This window comes from Pleurodeles waltl, chromosome 2_2 (assembly GCF_031143425.1).
Source record: "Pleurodeles waltl isolate 20211129_DDA chromosome 2_2, aPleWal1.hap1.20221129, whole genome shotgun sequence".
In the NCBI taxonomy this organism is placed as follows: Eukaryota; Metazoa; Chordata; class Amphibia; order Caudata; family Salamandridae; genus Pleurodeles; species Pleurodeles waltl.
Genome location: NC_090439.1, coordinates 1,150,008,961 through 1,150,026,052, shown reverse-complemented (window position 1 = coordinate 1,150,026,052; position 17,092 = coordinate 1,150,008,961). Strand labels below are relative to the sequence as shown.

The 17,092-nt window shown below is 44.5% G+C and overlaps 1 protein-coding gene across 1 annotated transcript in view; it reads left to right on the top strand.

Annotated features, from left to right (window-relative positions):
* Positions 1 to 810: 810 nt before the first annotated feature.
* Positions 811 to 17,092, top strand: part of LOC138282985 (pentraxin fusion protein-like) — a 34,663-nt gene continuing 18,381 nt past the window's right edge. The window contains exon 1 of the mRNA XM_069221076.1: positions 811 to 883. Within this exon, the coding sequence (XP_069077177.1) occupies positions 847 to 883 (37 nt within the window). The 5' untranslated portion in view covers positions 811 to 846. The remainder of the gene's footprint in view (positions 884 to 17,092) is intronic.

The following is a 17,092-nucleotide window of genomic DNA, read 5'->3' as shown; positions in this document are numbered from 1 at the left end:
GGGGGGAAGTAGAGTTTTTACATCTCTCTGGCTGTTGAAGTTGATAAATTTTTACAAATGTTAAGATGCTTTTGTCCCTATTCCCTCTACTGTGAGGATAGTTTGTACCATATCTTTGTTTTTAATCTTGAATCATGCTCTTCAAGTGTTCATCTTGAACAGGGATAGTTCTTAAGAATGTACATGTATCTGTACAACATGAAGTACCAAGAATCTATGTTTAATTCCTTGACCTTTGTCTCTAAAAAGCATTTCTCCTTGATAGAGTTTCTTTGAAGAGGCTGATATTTGTTGATGTAAAATCAGGTCCACTCTTTTTTTAGTAAATAGGGTTTTGCATCAAAAACCATGGGTGGTTCATGGTTCATGGGACGACCCCTATACCAACCATTGAATGCCCCCTTGGTGCTATGTAATGCAAAGCAGCGTGAGGACCTGCTTTGTGCTGCTTTCAAGTGAATTTCCAGGTCAAATCTATTTTTGCACTGGGAAGTAGATTGGAAAAAAAGATTTTGTGTTGGTTTGCATCACTTTTGTAACAAAACAAATTGCAAAATCTTAGTAAAATATCGTGAGTTTATGCACTGTACATATTTGCATGCTCCCTTCTAAGCACAAACACTGGTACAGAGAGGGGTCATTATCAGAGCACACATATGTGAGAAAACTGCGCCACGTGCTGTAGCATGCACTTTTCACGATATTACATACAATATTACCATTGTGGTCCATTTGATGGTTTTGATGTAATGTACATTGCTCTACTATGTTCTCTGTTCACCCATCAACTTTCTTTCCTCCCTTAGGATGGAGACTACTCTGATTTTTGTACTTGGGATTCTGGGGATGACTCAAGCAAGGCTCTGTAAAATGAAAACCTCTGGTAAGGAAAGGCTGAAATCAGATCTTTGCCAGGTGTATATGCTTTCATCACATCTTCTATAACCCTCTCTTTTTACTGTCACAGGTACTATGCATTTCTCTGCAGTTTTTATGGTGTAATAATGAGAAAATGAGAACTGAACTCTCACTGTTTTTTTCCTTCTCCTCCTCCTAGGTTTTTAGTAGATTGCTGTCTTATTTGGTAGTCTAGTGATGATGTCAACAGGGGTGGGGAATTTGTATCGCCCGACGCCCAAGACATGATGATTCCTGCCGCAGACAAGAAGTTTTAATCTGTATTTAGTCCGCCGGACAAGCAGACATTCTGCTAAGCTCTCCTGCAACTTATACAAGCACTGAGTCTGTTATTTCAAATTGCATGCTGAAAATGTCCCAAGTGATCATTTTCATAGGTAAATACGGTAACCATAATAGGAAGAGAGAGGTGAAAACAGATCGTCTATTGGTTGTGGGCCTACACACTAAAAATTACATGCTGTGAAAATGCCTCCCGAGAGTGAAACAATACCCCGTTGCGTTCCCCTGAGGTAGGATTGAAGTGGGAAGTATCAGACGCCCGGTCCCTGCATGTTTGAAACACTGTGGCAAATCTAGATGAATTCCTTGCTGCAGGCCATTTACAATGAAAATCGGAAGAAAAACGAGAGCACAAGAAGCCCGTGATCACAGTGACTGCCAGGCTCGCATGCCAAACAGCTGACAGTGAGTATGCTGCTTAACAGTGGCTGGCAAGAGTTTTCTGGCGTGGCCCGATTTGTTGATAGGCGGCATGATGAAGGAATTGTGAAGTAGGTTACAGGGCAGGCAACTCTCCTTGTCAGGAAACCGAAGGTCAAGAGAGCACGAGTTCCCGAGTGTGGTATGCCTGCTGAACAGCAGGCGCTCCAGAATGTGGTCACTCGCTGGAAGTGGAATAGGCAAACAAGATGTAACAAGTGGATGTCAAGTACTAGTTCAGAGGATGTGTTCGGATTTGTTGTTCAAACCATCATGGTGTCAAAAATACCACATTTGTCACCCAGGCAAACGAGGGGAAGCCACCATGAGTGGGGGTTGCTGTCAAATGTTTAAGAGTGCTTTTAGTGGCAAGGCCTTAATATATTTGTCATGACTTTCATGCAACAAACATGTCAGAATATGACAGTGTATTCACAACTCAAAAATGGTATATCCTTAACACAAGAAAGCTTTTCAGAATAGTGCATCAAATTATATCACTTCATTGAGAGGCATTTATTAATTTGCGAGTTTTCAAACATGCACTGTGAAAGATTCCAGGCTCTGCCCTGGTGACAATGCTATGAGTAAACTCAGATGCAAGCCAGCAATCTTGTGCACCATACATGTGGCCTTGATTCTTATTATACTTACAGCACCATTATAGGCTACTGAATTAAGAACGAGAGGTTTTTGTGGAGAGAAGGAGGCTTGGTGAAATAAAGGCCCGTATTTATACTTTTTGACGCTAAACTGCGCTAACGCTTTTGGCATAGGGGGGCCTGATTTGTGCCCCCCTACATGCCACAATGCCCAATGACCATGCCCAGGGGACATAAGTCCCCTGGGCATAGCCATTGGGCAAGGGGGCATGACTCCTGTCTTTACTAAGACAGGAGTCATGTAAATGGCGTCTGGGCGTCGTTAAAAATGGCGCAAATCGGGTGGAGGCGATTTTTTGCGTCAACCTGACTTGCACCATTTTTAAGACGCCCTAGCGCCATTTTTCCCAACGCCGGCGCTGCCTGGTGTACGTGTTTTTTTTCCACGCACACCAGGCAGCGCCGGTCTGCTTGCGCCGGCTAACGCCATTCAATAAATATGGCGCCCGCATGGCGCTTCAGAATGGCGTTAGCCGGCGCAAATTTTTTTTACGCTAAACTGCGTTAGCGCAGTTTAGCGTCAAAAAGTATAAATACGGGCCTTTGAGCCCACAGGTCCCTTAACGCCTGCCCTGACCCAGGCGTTAAAAAGAGGCGCAAATGCGGGTTTTTTTGCCCCGCCCACTCCCGGGCGTGATTTTTGCCCGGGAGTATAAATACGACGCATTTGCGTCACAGTCATTTTTCTAGACGGGAACGCCTACCTTGCATCTCATTAACGCAAGGAAGGCGTTCACGCAAAAAAATGACGCTCGTTCCTCATACTTTGGCGCTAGACGCGTCTAACGCCAAAGTATAAATATGGCGTTAGTTTTGCGACGAATTTGCGTCGAAAAAAACGACGCAAATTCGACGCAAACGGAGTATGAATATGCCCCAAAGTTTTTGCCTAGGATAACACAATTTGGTAAAGCAGGGAAGTCACGATTGATCCTGGTTCCCAGTTTCACATTGTACAATTCAGCAACTAAATAGCTATTTCTTTCTCCTATCTAGAGGTAATGCTTTGTACTTAATTCTTATAGAATAAGATTAGAGCGTCTGTGATGGGAACAATCCAGGTTATATTTTTGACTGTTTTATAAAGCTCAAATCTAACACAATAAATAACATTTCTTCACAACAGACATAGACTATGCGCCACCTTTTTTCATCACAGAGAGATTTGCTGGGATTCACAGAATGCTGAGCCAAGGCTGAATTTGAACCTGGTTCCACATATTGCACGGTTAGCAGCTGTAGCAAATAGTCCACATTGCCCCTAATAAAAGTCGGCTTGTCTGAACCTGTTGCCATGTTTTTTTTTCCCACTTGCACTCGGTTCACACCCAATTAATATTGTGGCATGTTTACTATGTTATTTGCAACTGTGTGTGCTTCATTGAGAGCTTGAAATCGATATTTTAGCTATCATTGTAAATGTTTTATCATCCTGTCATCACTGCACAGGACACGTTAATTAGCTTCTATATTTCCCTGACTAGACCTGTGTAGCTCTTTACAACACACCTCTAAGATCGGTGTTACTGCAGGGGCAGGTTGCAGGGCTGCTGGAAGACTTGGAGCAAAGTGGGATAGTTAGGGTAAAGGGGCTGCTGGACAGACCTTCTATTAGATAAGAACAAATATCACTGGGTAAACAAAAGTGGGCAATCTGTGGTGAAAGAGTGGAAGGCAAGGGAGTTGCAGCTGTTGACAAGCACAGAGGAGGGGATTTTGGAGTCGAGGTGAAAGAAAGACACTTGTAGCCTGTGGTGGGACTGGAGGAAGGGTAATGAAACCTATTGTGAGAGTGGTGAAGAAGAGGACAATTGCGGAACCTGTAGTAAGATTGGACATAGGGCATGCAGCTGTTGGAGGGGAGAGTGGCGAAGAGGGGAATGAAATCTGTTGTGAGAAAGGTGGGGAAGGTTGCATACATATTTCTGTATTTCTTCCTGTATATATATATATATATATATATATATATATATATATGTGTGTATGTATATATATATATATATATATATATATATATGTATGTATATATATATATATGTATATATATATATGTGTGTATATATATGTGTATATATATATGTGTATATATATATATATATATATATATATATATATATATATATATATATATATATATATGGCCTATCTGTAAAGAAAGTGCTGTATGTTAACAGGAAATTTATTAAACCAATGTTGTGAGAAAGCAAGAAAGTATGATGGATCCTCAGAGCCAATGGAAGAGATATGGGCTCAGAAGTTAGAGAGTGAAGGGTAAGTGGTTTATGCCTATGGCAAGAAAACAGCCTGGTAGATAAAATGCTGCTCTAAGAGGATTTGCATGGCAGCCTACTAATGCAGCCAAGAGGCTGAGATGGACATGTTTACTTTGGAGGCTGTTTTAATGCATCCATGCAAGCCCTTCTAGTCGATTTGTACGGTAGGTGGGGCAAGTGTATTTCTTTACAGGGCTAGAAGATTACTGTGGAACTTTGTCCTTTAGACAAGTAATTTTTTTCACAAATTCCACACCCCTGTGTTAACTAGTGCAGTGATGGTGGCTTATTTTACTCCTTTGGAAGAACCCACTGCTCATCAGTAACTGTATTGGTCTGAAAGTCAGAATACAATACCAAAGTCAGGCCAGTCAATATGTTATTCAAGGCTGAAATTTGCAATTCAATACTACACATTAGCGGACTTCTGTCCTATAATCTCTGCAAGCAGGACCGATGTTCGGAAAGTGCTTACATCACTGCCTGTGAATTATGCATAAAAGCTAAACATTAGCACAATTGTGCTTGATAAGTATAATTCACAATGAAAATGTTTTACCACTGGAGTAACCACTTCCCAAATACCCCATGAAATCTGTTTGTGTACCCTCCTCATGCACGCAATCTTCAATTGTGTTCAGAGTGACAATGAGCATATAGTTTCATAAATAACCAACAAACACCTCACTTTGTGTGCATGCACACATTTTCATGGCATTTCCACCCTGGAATAGCCAGTCTCTGCTCATATGAAAACACTGACTGACATAACTCTACAGTTGTAAATATCACACTTTGAGAATTGAAAAGATGTCAGTTTCCAACCTAAATTGAATGTTGTTGAGCCAATGAAAAATTACAGGTCTTAATAATATTTTCACTTAATGGTTGCCTGCTCTTTACATTTTTATATTACCATTTACACTTTAGCATTCTGTGTTCTCTATCTTTCTTTCTTTCTCTACTGAATTTCAATGATTTGTATACCAAATGTAATCTGACATAAATGACTCCATATCTGCAAAGAGGCCTGGCAAGGTGTTCCAGAGCTTTGCAGCAGCTACCGAAAGGGCCGTCCCTCCGCATCTGGCTTTACAAAATCTAGGGATGTGCACCAATTTCCGTGAAGAGGAGGACCTAAGCAGTCTGCCTGGGGAATAACAGTGAAATAAAGAGTTAAACTGGTCTGAACTTTGTTTGTGTAGGGCCAGGGAGGCCATACAGAGAGCCTTAAAAACAATTATCTTTTTGACTGGGATCCAATGAAAATAATGTATACCCTCTCTGACCAAAACAGTCAGAATGAGGTGAGCAGCTGCATTCTGCACAACCTGCAGTTTGTTGACACAAGAGACGTTGATGTTAAGGTAAAGAAAATTACAATAGTCCAAATGTAATGTTATAAGTGCAATAATGATCGTCTAGATGTCAGGAAATATCTTCCTTAGGACTTTAATGATGTGGAAGAATGTGCTCATTGTATGATTGACCTGGGTATCAAAACTCAAAGGGGCATATTTATACTCCGTTTGCGCCGGAATTGCGTCGTTTTTTTTGACGCAATTTCGACGCAAAACTAACTCCATATTTATACTTTGGCGTTAGACGCGTCTAGCGCCAAAGTCCATGGAGTTAGCGTCATTTTTTTGCGTGGACACCTACTTTGCGTTAATTATATGCAAGGTAGGCGTTCCCGTCTAAAAAATCGACTCCGAGGCATGTGCGTCGGATTTATACTCCCGGGCAAAATTCACGCCCGGGAGTGGGCGGGTCAAAAAAAATGACGTACGGCCGCTTTTGCGCTGTTTTTTAGCGCCTGCAAAAAGCAGGCGTTAAGGGACCTGTGGGCTCTGAAGGAGCCAGAGGTGCCCTCCCATGCCCCCAGGGACCCCCCCTGTCACCCTTGCCCACCCCAGGAGGACACCCAAGGCTGGAGGGACCCATCCCAGGGACATTAAGGTAAGTTCAGGTAAGTGTTTTTTTTATTTTTATTTGTGGCATAGGGGGGCCTGATTTGTGCCCCCCTACATGCCACTATGCCCAATGACCATGCCCAGGGTACAGAAGTCCCCTGGGCATGGCCATTGGGCAAGGGGGCATGACTCCTGTCTTTGCTAAGACAGGAGTAATTTCTATGGGGGTTGGGAGTGAAAAAAAATGGCGCAAATCGGGTTGAGGCGAAAAAATTGCCTCAACCTGACTTGCCCCATTTCTTGACGCCCAAGCCCCATATCCCCCTACGCCGGCGCTGCCTGGTGTACGTCGTTTTTTTTAACTCACACCAGACGGCGCCGGCGGCTAACGCCGGCTAACGTCATTCAATAAATACGGCGCCCGCATGGCGCTTCAGAATGGCGTTAGCTGGCGCTAATTTTTTTGACGCAAAACTGCGTTAGCGCAGTTTTGCGTCAAAAAGTATAAATATGGGCCAAAGTGTTTTTAAATATGACAGACAGGCTTTAGGATGATTTGACAGAGGTGAGAAGAGGTCCACATTCCCCTGGCCACCAGATGTTAGACCAGACCAATACCTGGGAGCCAAAAACCAACACTTCTGTCTTTCCAGCATTGAGTTTAAGGGTGTTGTCATTCATCCATTTACTAATGTTGGACAGGGAGTGAATGAAAATCTCAGCAACATAGGTCAGAAGGAAACAATAATTGAGTGTCAACTGTACTTCGAATCCAAATGAACGCACCAGAGCCGCCTGTGGAGCAACGTAAACATTAAAAAGAGTTGACTAGGAGTCGATCCTTGAAGGACCCCAAAGAGAACGCTAAAAGCCTTCACCTTGAAACCCCTGCAGCTGACAGTTGTACTCTATGAGTAAGAAAAGAAGATAGTAGACGGAGGGCCAGGCCCCCAAACCCAGTGTCCTGCATCTATTGAATCATCCATGCCGGCCAGACATATTTAAAGCTGCCGACAAGTTGAGCATCAGCAGAATGGCCACCCCCTTCAATTGACCTGGCAGGAAATAGTATACAGATCCTTAACTACTCTAAACAGTAGTTTTAAAGAATTGCTTGCCTGCTTGTACCGCAACAGCAAGATCTTATACTTTTCTTTTTCAGTGTTTTTTGCTTCAGTATTGACAGTGGAATTACACCCACGTTCCTGTCTGCAACATTCCTGCCTCAGCTCTTTAAGTTCCGCCAAGAACCAGGGTACAGAGGGTTTATTTCTTGTCTTAATTTTAGTCTTCAGAGGGGCGATGCTATTCAGAGAGGACATAACCCAAGTATGAAAACAGTCAGTGGAAAAAAGTAGGAAGTCGGCTGTGTTGTCTTTCGAGCAATGAAGTGCTGGTTCTAGGTTAGCTGAGATAAGTTTGTTCGCATTCCTAGAAATAATAGGCTTTTGAGAGACTTGATTGACACTAGATTTAGGGTGAGAGGAAGCAATGCTAAATATAATAACTTGGTGGTCTGTCCTGTAAATAGGATAAATTATTTTGATTGATAGGTCAGAATGAGTGGAGACAATACCATCAAGAGTGTGCCCAGAGGTGTGAGTAGGCATCCTGGCACACTGGGAAAGCTCTAAGTTCGAAATCAATTCAAGCAATGAGGCTTTGTCCCTGCAGGAGGGGTCATCAAGATGAAAACTGAAGTCCCCTAGTATTGTACAATATTTATGACCTAAGTAGCGTTCAATTGTCTGACCCCAGGATTCGATTAACCTGGCCCGTGTGCCAGGCGGTCTGTAAACTAAGATGCAGAGAAAGTGTCCATGCCAAGACCCACAGTCTAAAGAAGGTTGCCTCTGTCCCACCTTTGATATTTAAAGTTAGAAGCTGCAGTGTGCAACCAATCTCAACCTTTTCTATAATAGCCAGCCCACCTTCTACCCAGCTGTGACGATCATGTCTGGAGATAGAATAGCCTGGCAGGATGGCATCAACTAGGTCAGGGTCCGAGTCCTCCCTGGCCCACGTTTCCGTAATGAAAAGACAGTCAAGGGCCTCTACACTTATAACCATAGATAGGCACTGGAAGCATATTTTGACAGTAAAATAGAAGTAATGCTCCTTAACCTCTTAGCTGCTGGGCCTTTTCCCCCCCAGTGCTGAGCCCTTTTTTGGCTATTTGGGGTAGTTCGCGCTTAGGGCTTCATAACTTTTTGTCCACATAAGCTAACCACGCCAAATTTGCGTCCTTTTTTTCCAACATCCTAGGGATTCTAATGGTACCCAGAGTTGGTGGTTTCCCCTGGAGGAGACCAAGAAAATAGCCAAAATACAGTGAAAATTTTGTTTTTTCCCAAAAAATGGGAAAAAAGGGCTGCCGAAGAAGGCTTGTGGTTTTTTCCCTGAAAATGCCATCAACCAAGGGTTTCTGGTGCTGAAATCACTATCTTCCCACCTTTCAGGAACGGGCAGACTTGAATCAGAAAACCGAATTTTTCAACACAAATTTGGCATTTTACTGGGACATACCCCATTTCTACTATATTTGGTGCTTTCAGCCTCCTTCCAGTTAGTGACAGGAATGGGTGTGAAACCAATGCTGGATCCCGGAATGCTAAACATTTCTGAAAACTAGACAAAATTCTGAATTCAGCAAGGGGTCATTTGTGTAGATCCTACAAGGTTTTCCTACAGAAAATAACAGCTGAAATAAAAAAATATTGAAATTGAGCTGAAAACAACAGCCATTTTTCTTTATGTTTTACTCTGTAACTTTTTCCTGCGATGTCAGATTTCTGAAAGCAATATACCGTTTTGTCTGCTGGACTCTTCTGGTTGCAGGGATATAAAGGGCTTGTAGGTTCATCAAGAACCCTAGGTACCCAGAGCCAATAAATAAGCTGCACCCTGCAGTTGGTTTTCATTCTATACTGGGTATACAGCAATTCATTTGCTGAAATATGAAGAGTGAAAAAGAGGTATCAAGAAAACCTTTGCATTTCCAAAATGGGATCCAGATAAGGTTTTGAGGAGCAGTGGTTATTTGCACATCGCTGAATTCCGAGGTGCCCATACTAGCATGTGAATTGCAGGGCATTTATCAAATAGACGTCTTTTTTACACACTCTCTTATATTTGGAAGGAAAAAATGTAGAGAAAGATAAGGGGCAATAACACTTGTTTTGCTATTCTGTGTTCTCCCGATAAAAATGATACCTCACTTGTGTGGGTAGGCCTAGTGCCCGCGACAGGAAATGCCCCAAAACACAACATGGACACATCCTATTTTTTTTATAGAAAACACAGCTGTTTTTTCCAAAGTGCCTACCTGTAGATTTTGGCCTCTAGCTCAGCCGGCACATAGGGAAACCTACCAAACCTGTGCATTTCTGAAAACTAGAGACCTAGGGGAATCCAAGGAGGGGTGACTTGCGGGGCTCGGACCAGGTTCTGTTACCCAGAATCCTTTGCAAACCTCAAAAAGTGGCTAAAAAAACAAGTTTTCCTCAGATTTCGGTGACAGAAAGTTCTGGAATCTGAGAGGAGCCACAAATTTCCTTCCACCCGGCGTTCCCCCAAGTCTCCCGATAAAAATGATACCTCACTTGTGTGGGTAGGCCTAGCGCCCGCGACAGGAAACGCCCCAAAGCGCAACGTGGACACATCAAAATTTTTGGAAGAAAACAGAGGTGTTTTTTGAGAAGTGCCTACCTGTAGATTTTGGCCTCTAGCTCAGCCGGCACCTAGGGAAACCTACCAAACCTGTGCATTTCTGAAAACTAGAGACCTAGGGCAATCCAAGGAGGGGTGACTCGCGGGGCTCGGACCAGGTTCTGTTACCCAGAATCCTTTGCAAACCTCAAAAAGTGGCTAAAAAAACAAGTTTTCCTCAGATTTCGGTGACAGAAAGTTCTGGAATCTGAGAGGAGCCACAAATTTCCTTCCACCCCGCGTTCCCCCAAGTCTCCCGATAAAAATGATACCTCACTTGTGTGGGTAGGCCTAGCGCCCGCGACAGGAAACGCCCCAAAGCGCAACGTGGACACATCAAAATTTTTGGAAGAAAACAGAGGTGTTTTTTGAGAAGTGCCTACCTGTAGATTTTGGCCTCTAGCTCAGCCGGCACCTAGGGAAACCTACCAAACCTGTGCATTTCTGAAAACTAGAGACCTAGGGCAATACAAGGAGGGGTGACTCGCGGGGCTCGGACCAGGTTCTGTTACCCAGAATCCTTTGCAAACCTCAAAAAGTGGCTAAAAAAACAAGTTTTCCTCAGATTTCGGTGACAGAAAGTTCTGGAATCTGAGAGGAGCCACAAATTTCCTTCCACCCGGCGTTCCCCCAAGTCTCCCGATAAAAATGATACCTCACTTGTGTGGGTAGGCCTAGCGCCCGCGACAGGAAACGCCCCAAAGCGCAACGTGGACACATAAAATTTTTTGGAAGAAAACAGAGGTGTTTTTTGAGAAGTGCCTACCTGTAGATTTTGGCCTCTAGCTCAGCCGGCACCTAGGGAAACCTACCAAACCTGTGCATTTCTGAAAACTAGAGACCTAGGGCAATACAAGGAGGGGTGACTCGCGGGGCTCGGACCAGGTTCTGTTACCCAGAATCCTTTGCAAACCTCAAAAAGTGGCTAAAAAAACAAGTTTTCCTCAGATTTCGGTGACAGAAAGTTCTGGAATCTGAGAGGAGCCACAAATTTCCTTCCACCCGGCGTTCCCCCAAGTCTCCCGATAAAAATGATACCTCACTTGTGTGGGTAGGCCTAGCGCCCGCGACAGGAAACGCCCCAAAGCGCAACGTGGACACATCAAAATTTTTGGAAGAAAACAGAGGTGTTTTTTGAGAAGTGCCTACCTGTAGATTTTGGCCTCTAGCTCAGCCGGCACCTAGGGAAACCTACCAAACCTGTGCATTTCTGAAAACTAGAGACCTAGGGCAATACAAGGAGGGGTGACTCGCGGGGCTCGGACCAGGTTCTGTTACCCAGAATCCTTTGCAAACCTCAAAAAGTGGCTAAAAAAACAAGTTTTCCTCAGATTTCGGTGACAGAAAGTTCTGGAATCTGAGAGGAGCCACAAATTTCCTTCCACCCGGCGTTCCCCCAAGTCTCCCGATAAAAATGATACCTCACTTGTGTGGGTAGGCCTAGCGCCCGCGACAGGAAACGCCCCAAAGCGCAACGTGGACACATCAAAATTTTTGGAAGAAAACAGAGGTGTTTTTTGAGAAGTGCCTACCTGTAGATTTTGGCCTCTAGCTCAGCCGGCACCTAGGGAAACCTACCAAACCTGTGCATTTCTGAAAACTAGAGACCTAGGGCAATACAAGGAGGGGTGACTCGCGGGGCTCGGACCAGGTTCTGTTACCCACAATCCTTTGCAAACCTCAAAAAGTGGCTAAAAAACAAGTTTTCCTCACATTTCGGTGACAGAAAGTTCTGGAATCTGAGAGGAGCCACAAATTTCCTTCCACCCGGCGTTCCCCTAAGTCTCCCGATAAAAATGATACCTCCCTTGTGTGGGTAGGCCTAGCGCCCGTGACAGGAAATGCCCCAAAACAGAACGTGGACACATCACATTTTTTCATAGAAAACAGTGCCTACCTGTGGATTTTGGCCTCTAGCTCAGCCGGCACCTGGGGAAACCTAGCAAACCAGCACATTTTTGTAAACTAGAAACCCAGGGGAATCCAAGATGAGGTGACTTGTGGGGCTCGGACCAGGTTCTGTTACCCAGAATCCTTTGCAAACCTCAAAATGTGGCTAAAATACCACGTTTTCCACACATTTCGGTGACAGAAATTTCTGGAATCTGAGGGGAGCCACAAATTTCCTTCCACCCAGCGTTCCCCCAAGTCTCCCGATAAATATGATACCTCACTTGTGTGGTTAGGCCTGGTGCCTGCGATAGGAATAGATCACACAACGGTCAATGTTGGTCCTTACGTGAGGCAGCTGTTGACCCTGGGGTGATCCATTCCTGACACAGGCACTAGGTGTAGGCACTCAAGTGGGGTAGTGTTTTTATCAGGACAGGTGAGGAGTCACTGGGTGGTAGGAATGTTGTGGATCCCAGCATATTCCTGTAGTTTGTGTGACAGAAATGCGAGAAAAATAGAGTTTTTTCTCAACATTTCAGCTTTGCAGGGTATTCTGGGTAAGAAAACTTTGGGGAATCCACACAAGTCACACCTCTGTGGACTCCCCCGAATGTCTAGTTTCCAGAAATGTTTGGGTTTAGTGTGTTTCTCTATATGGCCGCCGAATCCAGGACCAAAAACACAGGTGCCTGCCTTACAAAACCAGTTTGTTTTGCCATAGACAATTTTGATGTCTCCACAATATGATTTGGGTGGTGGAATTTGGGGCTGAACTAAATTGGTGAGCTCCCAAGAGAGCACTCTCTCTCTGCTTGCCGCCGCATTCACCTGCTCTCTGGGTTGGCCTAACCCACTATTACCCAGTTGCACGAACAGCTTGCGAAGGGACAGCAGGACTGTCCTCATCACCTCCCTCATAATGTACTGGAAGAGGAGTTTTCGAATGGGACTCCTCTGACTGAAAAATCACTCCCAGAGTCTGCGCCATTGTCCTATCCCTCAGATGCTGCCTCAGTATCTGATGTCTCAGTCTCTGATCCTATGTCAGAGCGGTCCTCTATAACCCGAGTGCAGGCAGCAGTCATCCATCAAGATGCCATCTCTGCTATTGGCTAAACTGTTGCTCTAAAACACTAGCCTACGTAGACAGTCACAAAATCGATGGTGTGTGTGAGATACGTGCAACAGTAGAGGCCACCTTACCTGCGCTTCTTCCCTCAATCAGCACGTACTTTCAAGACACTCAAAAAACACCTTGTCACATACCATTCGTCACAGTCTTTAGCACCTCCTGCGCCCAGTCCAACAATCATTATTGGTGCTCCCACTCCCTCCTCCTCGGATTCCCTCATTACCACCCAGCACAAGTGCCCTTCATCTCTCCATAGACTTTACTAATGTACTCAGCTATTTACATAAAATACAGATGTGCTCTTTGCAGTAGGCATATAAACCTTCTGCGCTTCTTTATGGCACTAAAACTGCCACTAGACAAGTCGGACCCTTTTCCCCCCAGGGAAACCACACACATATTGACAAAAGTGATGTATATATGACAGCCAACCACCTGAAACTCAACTCAAGCAAAACCGAAATAATCCTCTTTGGCCCTCACCAAAAAAACCTGGGACCCCCCATGGTGGCCCACCACGCTAGGCCCTGCACCCACCCCCGCCAACTACGCACGCAACCTCAGCATCATCCTAGACTCCTCCCTCTCTATGACCCAACAAATCAACGCTCTTACCTCCTCATGCTTCAACAAACTCCGTATACTGAAAAACATTCAAATGGATCCCCACAGAGACCAGAAAAACTGTCACTCACGCACTCATCAGCAGCAGGCTTGATTACAGAAACGCCCTCTACGCCGGCACCACTCTAAAACTCAAGTGCAAACTACACGCATCCAGAACTCAGCAGCACGACTCATCCTCGACCTCCACCGACACGAACACATCTCTCCACACCTCAAATCCCTCCACTGGCTCCCCATTGACAAAAGGATCACCTTCAAGATCCTCATCCTCACACACAAATCACTCCACAACACAGGCCCTGCCTACCTCAACGAGAGTCACCTTCCACACCCCCACACGAAACGTCCGTTCAGCTGACCTCTCTCTCGCCTCTGACCCCCGCATCAAACACACCACCACCGGGGCAGATCCTTCTCCTACATTGCACCCAAAACATGGAACGCACTCACAACCCACATTCGCAAGACCCAAAACCTACTTCTTTTCAGGAAGGGCCTCAAAACCTGGCTTTTTGAACAGTGAACCTCCTAGCCCCTTTCCCTCCCCCCCGTCCCCCCCCAGCGCCTTGAGACCCTCACAGGTGAGTAGCGCGCTTTATAAATCTCTTTGATACAGATCTACCTATATATATATATATATAAATATATATCTACATAGATATATCTATAGATATATCCATGTACCTAGATATATCTATCTACATAGATATATATATATAGATATATACATATATTTTTTTTTAGTTGTTGTATGGTTTCCTTGGGGGCCAAAATGGCCCCCAGGGAAACCCTACAACATCTAAAAAAAAAATTGCCCCCACAGGGGGTCACCCTGCCCACGGGCGACCCCCTGTCATTTCATTTTTTTTTTTTTTTTTTTTATTATTTTTTTTTTTTTTTTTAAATCCCCTGGGGGGGGGGGGGCGCGATCGCGCCGCCCCCCCTCCCCAGGGGGCACCTACCTTTTTATTTTTTTAGGAAAATTATCCGGGGGGGGGCGGCCCGTTTTCCGGGGGGGGGCTGCCCCCCAAAAGTGAAATCCCTGGTGTCTAGTGGGGTTTCCTGGCCCCCGATCGCAGCTGTGCTGCGATCGGGGGCCAGAAAACCGTTTCAGAAGGCCTCATAAGAAAGGGGAGACTCTCCCCTTTCTTACGAGGCCTTCTGAAACTGTTTCTGGCCCCCGATCGCAGCACAGCTGCGATCGGGGGCCAGAAACAGTTTCAGAAGGCCTCGTAAGAAAGGGGAGAGTCTCCCCTTTCTTACGAGGCCTTTTCAAAATGTTTCCTGACCCCCCCGATCGCAGCTGTGCTGCGATCGGGGGAGCCAGGAAACCTGAAAGTGTTTCCTGGCCCCCGATCGCAGCACAGCTGCGACCGGGGGCCAGGAAACACTTTCAGGAAGGCCTCGTAAGAAAGGGGAGTGTCTCCCCTTTCTTACGAGGCCTTCCTGAAAGTGTTTCCTGGCCCCCGATCGCAGCTGTGCTGCGATCGGGGGCCAGGAAACACTTTCAGGAAGGCCTCGTAAGAAAGGGGAGACTCTCCCCTTTCTTACGAGGCCTTCCCGAACGTGAAAAAGGCCGTTTTCCCCATGAAAGCAGGAAGCGGCCGCAAGGCTGCTTCCTGCTTTCATGGGGAAAACACCTTTGCAACGTCAGCGCGCCTCGCGGCGCGCTGACGTCACAAAGGGGCGGGTGCGGGGCGGGGGGAGACACGGTAGCTTCCGTGTCTCCCGGGGGGGGAAAAAAAATAAAAAATAAATCCTCGGGTGCGACGCACCCGAGGATTTATTAATGCCCTTCCTGGTGTCGGCCACTGGTCGTGACCCGCACCAGGGAGGGTGTGTGGGCGTCGGCCAGTGGCCGACGCCCGCATTTAACGGGTTAAGGTGGTTTCTAACATCTTGAAGCTGCTAAAGAGTTCACTAGTTTCAACCAGCAATGAGAAGGAACAAAACCTAGAAGAGAACTTTGATACACAACAATAGTGAGGACAGTGATGTAAAGTGCAATGGTAAATAGATAACATTCAAATACTGATCTTAGAGGCACTTTGCGAAGACATGAAACACAGGAAATATACACCTCCTAGTAGGCAAACAGTGTTATAGATTTGGAAACAGCAACTTGAAGGGCTGCAATCTAGAAGGAAAAGAGTAGGGAAGAGTATCTGGCAGAAGGGTATCACTAGCAATCTATAGAACATGTCTCCATTTGTATGTGATTATTTGTCTATAGTATCATCCTGCCTATCCTTTTGTTTATTATCAGTAATACTCAATAGCATTCCTCTCTCTGTCACTTTGTACATTATTATTAATACTCAAAATACCATAATTGTTGTATCTTTAAGGTAATCATTAGTATTTTCTAGTACTGAGGACGTTCCTTGGTATAATACTATTAGTACTCAATTTCCTTGCTCTCTATCACTTTGTAATTTTCATCAGTACTCTATAGTACATTGTAGGTTTTCACTGTGCCCTTTAGTCTGTCTCTTTGTACTCTACATAACCTGATGTTGATCTCCCTATACAATCTCAATAGTTCTCTATAATATCCTACTGTTTATCTCCTTATACGTTATTATCAGTATTCTATGGAGTCCTGACGTCTCACCTGTATGTTATCATTAGGACTCTATGGTACCGTGATCGATATTGCTTGTGCAATATCATTAGTACTTTAGACTACCCCACTGTCTATCACCTATTACATTATCTTTTGTACTTTACATGACAATACTATGTTTTTTTTTTGTAAGTTATCTTGGTATTCTCTATAATATCTTTGTATGTAACCATTAAGGATCCTTACAGTACACTGCTATCTTCCGTACTTTATATTTTAACAGTAAAATGTACTGTAAAGTACAGTGATCTATATGTCATGTACATTAGCATTAAAACTCTATGGCACCCTGTTTTGTATATTCTTGTACAAGATTATTATTTGTACTTTATAGTACTGTGTCATCTTTCTTTCCTTGTAAATAATCACCTGTATTCTATAATAATAACCTGTTATCTGTCTTTAGGAGGCTGGCCTGGCTTATAGTGGGTACCCTGGGGTACTTACACCCTGTGCCAGGTCCAGGTATCCCTTATTAGTAGAATAGAGGTGTTTCTAGCAGCTTAGGCTGATAGAAGGTAGCTATGGCAAAGCAGCTTAGACTGAACTAGGAGACATGAAAAGCTCCTACTATACCACTTATATCATATGCACAATATCATAAGAAAACACAATACACAGAGTTACTAAAACTAAAG